Below are 11,048 nucleotides of genomic sequence, written 5' to 3' on the forward strand. Positions count from 1 at the left end.
TATGGATCCAAATGTTTTATTAAACTGTAAGAACAAAGAGGAGGCAGATCTGGCAATTAACCAGTTTCATGCAACCCTCTTCACCTCCTGCAAGGAGGCGATCCCCAAGAAAAGAAAGAATCAACAAGCAGTACCTTGGTGGAACCAAGAACTCACGGAAATGAGAAGACAAAACAACAGACTATGCAGAAGATATCAGAGAGCCAAAAACAGCGAGGACAGGATTAGAAAGAAAAGAGAATATCTTGACAAAAGCAAAAGTTATAAAGAACTAATAAAGACAAGTAAATTACAATCCTGGAGAGATTATTGTACGCAAAACAACTCGAAGCCCTGGAGGTTTTTGTATAAAGCTAGCATCGGCAAGTTAAAGACACCCACATTTCTGACGGCAGTTCTGGACGGGGACAGCTATACATCGGGAGTTGAACAGACTGTCAAAAAACTCCTAGACACTTTCTTCCCCTCAGATGAAGAGGAGATGGACACCCCGCAGCAGCATGAAATCAGGAAGCTTGGGGAGACGGAGTATGCGAATGCTACCGCCCCAAAGTTCACAAGTGAAGAAATAGAGGACACCATTTACCGGTTAAAGCTGGGCAAGGTCCCGGGGCCTGATGGGCTAGTGGCAGAAATCATACATAAGCTGTGGGAGATTAATTCAGAATACATGACCGAAATTTACAATCTCTGTTTAAGATACGGCTTGTTCCCATCAGTTTGGAAGGTCACCAAATTATTGAATTATAGGCCGATCAGCTTTCTGCCGCTGATGTGCAAAGTGCTAGATCACCTCGTGAGTCAATGGATCCAGGCACACCTATCTCAGTAATTACCTGTGTGAAAAGTAATTTGGTTTTCTGCCAGGCAGAAGTACTGAAGATGTTATTTACAAAGTAATCAACAATATTGAAAGGATTCTTACAAACTGGAAATACTGCTGTGGTGTCAGCCTGGACATAAAAGGCGCTTTCGACCATGCATGGTGGCCCTTTGTGCTCTATTCCCTCAGGGAGGCATCCATCCCTGCAAATTTGTATTACATAGCAAAGGACTACAAAGGGTCACCTATTGTGCAGACTCGGTAATAGTCAGCAGAGCGATAAATAGGGGGTGCCCACAAGGATCAAATTCCGGTCCCCTCTTCTGGAATCTAATTTATAATAAATTTCTCCGGGTGGACAAAGGCCCAGATATAGTCGAATTTGCATATGCAGACAACATGATTGTCATATTCGGGGCGAACTCCAGGAGACAAATTGAAACCACCAGTGAACAAGTGCTTGGAAAAATTTGGGACTTGGGAAGGCAAATCAAACTGGCCTTCAACCCAAAGAAAACAAAGGCAATCATATTCTCCAAAGGATCAACACCGAGCTTGTATAGAAGAAAATCAGTGATTAAAATGAACGGCAAGAGCATACAAGTAGAAAATCAACTGAAATATCTAGGGATTACTCTAGATAATAGGTTAACGTGTCTTCCCCATGCTACATCTATAAAAGAAAACTGCTCGAAAACATTTAACAACCTCGCTAGGGTGGCCAAGGTGTCTTGGGGCCTGGGCAAAGAGGCCCTGGAGCTCATCTATAAAGGAGCTTTCCTGCCCAGAGTGACTTATGGAGCTACAGCTTGGTATCAAGCAGCTAACAAGGCAGTGATAAGAAGAAAGCTGAATAGTGCACAAAGGTGAGCCCTCCTAAGGCTAACCCTTGCCTATAGGACTACGTCTACGGACGCCCTTTTAGTTATTGCGGGGACTCCCCCAATTGACTTAATTCTTAGAGAGAAAGCCATCCTTCACCAGTGCAGACAGGGATTCAATATTAAGCTCTTTGATGGCATGCTTACGAACAGTGATTATGAACAAAAGCCTAAGCCGGAAACACTTCCTGCTCCACACCAAAGAAGGGCTATCAGGATTACAATAGAGGACGATAAAAACAACAGATCAATCCATATCTATACAGACAGCTCTAAGATTGAGGGCAAAGTTGGTGCGGCCTTCGTTGCTGCTAAAAATGGAGATACAATAAGACAAGAGATGTATGGACTTGGTGACAATTGCTCTGTATACCAAGCAGAGCTATACGCAATTGAAAGGGCCATAAATTGGATAGTAGATTCAGGACTGAAAGACCCCATACTGACGTGCACAGATAGCAGAGCAGCTATCAGCACACTATCACAATACAGGGATACAAACATTGTGGCATTGAACATTAAAACAAAAATTAATAGGTACAATATGGATATACAATTCAAATGGGTAAAAGCCCATGCTGGCAACCAAGGAAACGAACAAGCAGACTCCCTTGCTAAATAGGCCACACTATTAAACGATGTCTCATATAATAAAATTCCAATATCGGGCATTAGGCATAAAATAAGACAAGAAACAATAGACTTTTGGCAAGACCGTTGGTCACACTTGACAAAAGGCAGGCACATGTTTTGGCTCCTGCCAAACCTATACGAAAGGCTGACCGACCTCAAGTGACTACCCATTAACTATATAAGCAGCCAAATCTATACTGGCCACTGCAATACAGGGGAATACCTTAAAAGAATTGGTAAAAAAGACAAGGCACACTGCGAGTGCAGTGAGGAAGTCCAGACCCTGGACCACCTTTTCATGAAATGCGGGAAATATGTAATTGAAAGAAACCAACTGTTCCTCCTCTACTAACAGTATTCTGCGGCAGAGCCTGAACTCTATACTCTTATCAGGAACCGGGAAATTAAAAACGACCTCATTAACTATGTGAAAAAACTTCTTATGTAAAGGCAGGAGTGTAAGTTTCTCTCCATGCCTATTTTCCGACAAGTGGTCGGAAGTTTGTATATAGTTAGACAAATCAATGTTTTCTAATTATTATGTTATACTTATTTGTTTGATTAAAATAATTGTATGTAATTCTAAATGTCACATATAATAAAAAGAACCGTTCTCCTTGTAATACAGATGTGGGACAAGGATGACTCTGATCCCCGTAAGGGAAATGAACATTTAATGAAAAAAAAAATTAAGCTCACTGTTGAACGCAAAGCTGAACAACATAAGATTTCATTTTTAGAAGTACAAATTACCTGCTGGAACTAAAATGTATTTTTGAGTTTTACATAAATATAAGTGTTCCATATATTATTATCCCTAATGATGCATTCCAGCCACTAGCATATTAGCATATAGCTATTAGTGTGTTGATATATAGAACCTCTCTCTTAATGTCTTCATCCAGTTTATTGGAAAAGGAATTGAATAAAATATCTTCAGTTAATGCTGGGTACCATAATAAATTTGATCACATACTGTATATAAGGTTCACAATCTGTTTTTGCAGTCTACACTTTAAACATACAGTTACAGTATTGACGGCCTCGCTTTTCAGCATAGCCCGGAAAGTAAAAGGAGGGAAGAGAGGGGAGAAGGAGAGGGGGAAAGGAAGAAGAGGGAAGGAAAGGAATGAAGGAAGGAAGAAAGGAGGAAAAGTGGTTGGGGGATCACATGGGGCTGATGGGACCATATATATGAACCCAAACAACAATCAGTGCTGCTAATCAGATATCTAGCAATACGACAAATGAGTATATACAAAATATTCAGGAACACGTGACAACTTACAGAACCATACAAATGGCTTAATAGACATGGAGTTAAGCCCGTAAAAATATGTAATGAGAAGAACAGTATACAACAGATCAATCCCAAGAATTAATAAATCCTACCGTAATTGATGCCACAGAGACCACTGAACAAAGTAACCACTTAACCAAACAGCAGAGGTACCATTGACTACTACATGAAGGAGATCCCCAGGCACACTGTTATCTGAGAATTTTAATCTTATATATAAAGTCCACAAGGGCTTTATAAATGTCTTTATTTTTGAGGAACAAGTCCAGAGAACATGGCCACACTTCGAGTTCAGCTGAGACTGCTGATCACTGATATGCAAAATTGTCTTTAGTTTTAGAGTTAAATTACCTACAGTCAGTTAGATTCTTTGACATAGGAATCTACATTTGTAAATTAAAAAAGTAATCCTTTCTAAATTTATGGGTGTTAGAATAGTGTTTTTAATATAGTGATTACATACAGTTTTCTGCTTTATATTTTTGTTTTCATTATGTAAATGAGTTAATTTGAATAAGTTATTCAGAAGTTATCACTTAGCATTGCAAGTATGGGAAATGTTTTTTGAAATACTGTATATCAGCATTTGTTGTTCTTAGATTTAAATTTACATATATTTTAAATATTTGATGTAAAAACAGTTCAGGATAAAATTAATTTGATCTTTATGATTAAACAAATAAATTTGCCAAATTTTAATTTAGGATAATTATATTACAATAGTCTCTCATTATATCGTACATGTTGGGAGACAAACCAAGTTAGTAGTATATCAGATGGTGCAATATAACCAATATATCTATCCATCTGTTTTGTTTATTTCAATCTCCATGCCAACTTGCTTTTTTTGTTGGTCGTATTTCATACAATGGTAGTTTCAAGATCAATGAGTGAAATAAAGTATTATTTTTTTGCCATTAGAATTCAATGGCAACTGATTTTTAAAAAAATTATTGGCTGAGGTGCTTTTATATGTAGAAAACTCAAAAAAAAGCATGATATATATGAATGAGCAATATAACAAGGATGTATTTTGGATTATTCTTTTAAGCTATATTTCAAGATGACAATCATATTGTAATATTTTTTAAAAATCCACAAAAGCATAAACCATTAATTAGTTCATTTAATTTTATTTACTTAATAACAATGTTTAAGCAAGACATTTGTTATTAATTTTTTGTAAATTTTTTCTAATTTACATTAATAAAAAATTTAAATATTCAGATATTTTATAAATTTTGGAAATGTTGAGTGTAAATAATAAAACTTATTTCTATTGATACTACTAAATAAGAGATCATTTGAAAATGGAAGAATCTAATTCTGTATTTTCACAGTTAAGAATTAAAAATTTTTGTTGTCAGATGTAGTTTTAAATTGCAAATTGTGATGAAGAATTAGCTTCATACTTAAGTCAAACTTAACCCAAATTTTACATAACATATGCAAAATCTTTCAAATCAAATATGTAAAATTTTTCAAATGAAACAACCAATAGTTTCATTTAAACAGGTTTATAAGAGGTGATGTAATTTTCTATAATAGTTTATCATCTTACAATTTGGCATTATGTTATGATATTAATATCAATTCTGATTCTAATTTAAACTTGAAATATATATTAATATAGATGATAAAATAGCTGTAACAACAAAAGATTTATTTAAATTATTGAATAAAATTTTATTTTATTTTCAGTTATTAAAAATGTTTAGTAATTAATAATGCATTTTTATCATTTTATGAAGATCAAATTAGAATTTTAGATTATATAACTTGATTTTAAAGAGCAAATTATTTGTGAAATCGTTGCCATATTTAAGCTTAACCCAATTGTGTTCATATTTGTTGACAATACTGTACATAGTTGTCAACGAAATGCTAAGTTTTTTTTACTAGGTAGAATGCCTGTTTTTAAGCTAAATCTTTATGCATGAACTTGCGCTAAATATATATATATATTACATATTTCAGCATATTAATTTTTTAAACACCATTTTTAAAATCTGACTTTTGTTTTCGGCTAAAATACTTAGCACAAAAACTTTTCTTAAAAGGTGCCGCAATAACAGAATCTGATGAATAGAGCCATAGCCACCAATGTAGCCAACTTCATACAGGAATGACATCAAGAGCAGGAGGAGTCAATTTGTAGAATTAGACAGGATAGAAGTAACTGCAGAAAGCTTGTAGTTGGCTATAAATGGGGTAGAATTAGCCCATGATCTCCATCCAATGATGTGATTTACATAAAAAATGCAGAGCCTGGTTGATGGACACAATGCAAGTATCCTATTTCACACACTTGCTGAAATAAAACATTAAAAAGTGGCTAACGCATTTTGATGTGTAATTTAGTTTTCTGTAATGGTTCTTTCTTTGTCTTTATTTTGTTAGCAGCATCAGATTATGAAATATTGCTTTGGGTGATTCTTATTTTTTAAAATAAATTATTGCAATAACTAAACATACAATGTATAAATACCTCAAAACTAATGTCATCTAAATTGAGAATATGTAAAATTTAAGGGTTTCATTATTATTTTGTTTTTTGTTCCATACTTTGTTCTAACATTAGAATTTGAAGACAACCTACCCCAATGAATGATTCATCATTTACTAACTACTTTTGAAAATTAGAAAACTTACAAAAACCTAGCAAATTTTAATAATGCCCTTGAGAAAGTTCTACTATTCTTATAATATTAATATATTTTAATTGGAAATTGTGTTTCTCTCTTTCCTCAATAAAACAAGTCCTAGTTCATAACAACGTCCAAAGTAGACAAAAATATAATATAAATATTCTACTATTCTATTTATCCAAATACCTACAAGTCATCTACTTGGGAAAATCCAGCTTGTAGATATTGGATATCAGAAAATTGGGCTTTGTTATTGTTTAAATGTGTTCTACTTATTGTAACTTCACAAATCACTGGAGTATTTAATTAAATACAAACAAAACCTTTTATCCAGTAACAGAACTTCAATGAAAATTCCAAAATGTTTTTGGCCTTCACCACATTTGGAATTTTTGTTGAAGTCCTGTTACAATAGAGCCTCGAAAACTCGGCGTAATGTGGACCGAAGGGTGGCCGAGTTTGTGAAAATGCTGGGTTATCAGGAATGTGGTTAAAAAAAGGATAAGTGTGCATGTTTCCTCAGAAAATATTGTACTGTACTTGTATGTATTGTTTGCTTGAGAATACAACAGAGAATAAACTGCCCAAATACCCTTAAACAAAGGAAAAGTACGTCCTTTATGAAGGCATAGAGCCTTTACTACATGAAAATGAAAATTAATGAATACACTGTGTACAGTAATTTACCTGATAAGACAGACCTCAGAAAAATACTTTATGAGGCATAAAGCTGTCTATAATGAAAATTAATTAACTAAGGATTTTTTTTGCCCTGCCAGGGTGTGGCCGAGTTATTCGGAGTGCCGGGTTATCGAGTGCCGAGTTTTTGAGGCTCTACTGTACTGGATAAAAGGTTTTCTTTCTATTTAGTGTTCTATTTAATGTAGATTACATATATGCAGTACCTTGAATTAAATCATATAATTAAAAAACTCTAAAGTATATAAAATTTATTAAAAATTAACAAAAAGAAGTGTTAATACTTATAGCCTATTTACCAAAGATAATTTTAAAAAGTGTTTAGCTCTATTTGAGCTCTCAGTTTAAACTTAAAAATTTGCTATTCTTTTTTGGAACAACTTACAGAACAGATTTTTTATCATCATAATTTAAAATTGGTAACCAAAAGCAACAGTGCTAGTCTATTTAATTGTCAATGTGGTGCCAAATTTCATTAACTATAAAATTTACTGTTAATTTGATGACAAAAATAAAATTAAAAAATAATAATAATTCATATTTAATATCATTTTAATTAATAGTAATTTGATTAGGGAGAGAACACTATAAATTGCTACATTATAACATTTATTGTTTTAGAAATTATTTAATTTTACATAAAAATGCTAAATTATTAGTTATAAATTAGAAATAAAGCCAAAAGATTTTTAAACATTTTCAAAAGTAAAAGCAGAACTTGTAAAGAAAAGGCTGTTCTATAGCAAAACTGTACTCAAAGTGTTATAAACTAAACAAAAGAAAAACTTCTTAATCCTTTCCTTATATAAATGAGTATGTTATGATTGGCTGAAAAATGACCCAGCAACATTTTTACATTTTTGGTCTCAGGACACCTTGATATATTGAAAAATGCAAGTATTTGGGAGTTTTTTCTGTATGTATGGATGTTAGTATGTCTGTGTGACACAATTTTGTTTGCCCTCTTTGAAGCTTAATAACTCCAGCGTTTATTTTTGTTGAAAATTTCTAAAATTTTGCAGGGACATTTGTTTATTAAGGGGATTGAGGCTATTAAATTTTGGTGATTAAAGGTCAAGGGGGCAGAGAGATAAAGGGGGTCGTGTGTATCTCCAATAGGGTCAAAACAATGACAATTTTACTCATTATTTACAATTTTTTTATAAAATCCATTCCTACCCTCAAAATTAAACTTTCTGCCATTTTATATTTAAAAATATGAAAAAATCTTTAAATAAAATATCATAATAGATGGCACCATCNAATTTGTGCAGACACAAATAATATACAATGTTCATTTACAAACCCTGCTGCAGATAGACAAGTACTGGCTATTATTGATGTACCACATATTTTAAATGTATGCGAAACAATCTTTTGAAAAGTAGATACTTTCAGGTAAAACTAAGAAAATGAAGTGTTTTCACCTAATTTATAATATAAGCCATTGCATTATTCTGCATTTTTACTTTTAGTTTCCTAAAGGAAGGGTAGAATTGCAGCATTTTAAAGCAGTTGTTGATGAAGATTCCAAATTACCAAAGGAATTAAAGGCATGTCCCAAAGTGACAGAAATACATGTTAATCCCAATAACTTCCAGAGAATGAGTGTATTGNGGAAGGGTAGAATTACAGCATTTTAAAGCAGTTGTTGATGAAGATTCCAAATTACCAAAGGAATTAAAGGCATGTCCCAAAGTGACAGAAATACATGTTAATCCCAATAACTTCCAGAGGATGAGTGTATTGCTGGCAGCTCAAGTAACACTTTTTTTACTTATATAATCTCGACTTGATAAGAATACTTTTATTTATCTCATTTATTTATAGATATTTAGTAATACAGTAGAACCTCCATTATCCGGATTTTCGATTATCCGGATTGTTCAAAATAAACAAAATTTTACGAATTCGCTGATTTGCACTTGGCGAATTACGACAGTTTATATACGTGATGGAATGCATAACTTTTTTTGTTTCAACAACGTCTCACCCATCACAGTGGTCGTAAANTTTTGAATTGTAAAAGCTGCAAGTATTTTGCTTAATTAAAAATTGTAGACTTTTGTAGTGAAGTTCTTCAATACAGCGATTATGAAACCATTACAGATTAAAAGCCATTTTATATTTAAAAATATGAAAAAATCTTTAAATAAAATATCATAATAGATGGCACCATCAAATGTTGCCAGGAAAGTTAAGAAACTCATTACTGGACTTTTTAGATAAGAGTTGTGTAGATGGACATTATCTTCATGGAATAGAACACAAAATCCACATATTATATTCTGATTTTGTTTTTATAAGTGTCAAGATTGATTTCTAACTGAATAGCTATAACATTATTTTGAAAACTAAATTTTTAAGTATGTATATAATTCGTCTCTGTAATCCAAAAATTTCCGGTAGACGCTCACAGCAAAACTTTTAGTTAGGAACTCACTTTTATTCTTTAAAAAATGACATATGCATTTCAGGTTGGTACATACATCCAACCCCTCCTCAGTGCTAATTTTTCAAAAAACAATGAAAAGCTATAACAATCAGTACATAACATCTCATACATTACAAAGTATTTATACATACTTACTCTTAAAAATAAAATTTGTGTGTGGGCTACCAGTACATATAAACATCATCAATTGTTTCACATCACCTTAAAATTATCGTACAAGTTTAAAGAGCACTTGAAGTGTTTGCATTACATCACTTCTAAAAACAAATTACATTATGACAATTTTGTAGACTTAACAAAAGCATGAAAAACAATACCTTACATACCTTTAAAATATGAATAGTATACTAACAATCCAATACCTCGCAATATATTAGAATCCTTCATTTAATCAATCGCAATAACTTCATTATTTATTACTATGTAACGCCCTCTATCATTTTGTACCAGCGAAAATCTATTTGTATACCATCAGAAATATTTATTAAATTATTTTGGTTTTTCTTAATTTCTAAGTGTTCCTTAAATTTACGTTTATGTATGTCCTTTTCATGATGCAAAATTTTAGTATTATCGCGATTAATTTTACAATTATTGTTTTTTTTTGGTGTGTTCATACCATGGTGAATTTTTGTATCTCAACCTAATAGCCGCTTCATGTTCTTTTATTCTTATATCTAATATAAGTCCTGTTTCTCCTATATAACTACATGGATTCATACAGTTACATTCTAATTTATATATAACTCCTGTCTTTTTTAGAGGATCTATATTTTTATGGTTGCTTCTATTCAAATATTTAGAGACATTATTTGTAATCTTATTGGTCAAAGATGGGGCCAAACATATCTTATCATTCTTAAGAATATTACTGAAATTTTCAAATATACCTTTTATGTATGGGAATTTTTTATATTGTTTTTCAGATTTATATTTTGTATTAAATCTATTTTTCAAAAAGTATAGGGGTTGGAAGAGTAAACCAACCTGAAATGCATATGTCATTTTTTAAAGAATAAAAGTGAGTTCCTAACTAATACTTTTGCTGTGAGTCCGTCTACCAAAACTTTTGGATTACAGAGACGAAGTATACACATAGTAACATACAGCAGTCCAGATACATAGTAAATAAAATAGCTAACATTAAACATATCTAAATAAACTATGTATTAACACCAACTAATTGATTAAAATTTGTACCTAAATAACACATATAAGAAAATGGAATCATATGAAATTATTATAGGGATTTTATGTAATTAATATAGCGATAGTAACGAAGATGCTCATTGTGTAATTAGCTATACTTAATAATATGCTGGGATAGTCTAAAAAAATTTGTTTTTAATTTTCATTGCATTTATCATATAAGCATAGTTTTCGTGTATAATTACACACGTCTCTTGTAATTAGTAATTCGAAAAATAAAAATGATAACTACATCTACAGAAACTATATTTGTTTTGATAAAACGGATTATCCATAACGAAGCAATAATTGAATCTTTCATTAGTCGTAGGCCTATAGGGCAAACTATGACCGAACTGTTCAATTAGTGATACTCTTGACGTTTCTACAAAATATATTGTAAACATATGTGTTATAAAAT

General features: G+C 32.2%; 1 protein-coding gene across 1 annotated transcript; it reads left to right on the forward strand.

Annotated features, from left to right (window-relative positions):
- Window positions 1–1,222: 1,222 nt before the first annotated feature.
- On the forward strand, window positions 1,223–2,326 carry LOC111616393. The gene is made up of 2 exons (XM_023357813.1): window positions 1,223–1,689; window positions 1,786–2,326. Exons 1-2 carry the CDS (start codon window positions 1,223–1,225, stop codon window positions 2,324–2,326), a joined length of 1,008 nt encoding a protein of 335 aa, XP_023213581.1.
- The last annotated feature ends 8,722 nt before the right edge of the window (window positions 2,327–11,048 follow it).

This window comes from Centruroides sculpturatus, unplaced genomic scaffold (assembly GCF_000671375.1).
Source record: "Centruroides sculpturatus isolate CEXI.00-Female unplaced genomic scaffold, Cexi_2.0 scaffold3115, whole genome shotgun sequence".
NCBI lineage: Eukaryota > Metazoa > Arthropoda > Arachnida > Scorpiones > Buthidae > Centruroides > Centruroides sculpturatus.

Excerpts from the sequence above, each read along its gene's own strand:
- LOC111616393 (XM_023357813.1), top strand. The coding sequence starts at position 1,223 with ATGATTGTCATATTCGGGGCGAACTCCAGGAGACAAATTGAAACCACC. Across the intron at positions 1,690-1,785 it reads AAGCTGAATAGTGCACAAAG|AGAGAAAGCCATCCTTCACC; the intron begins GTGAGCCCTCCT and ends CTTAATTCTTAG.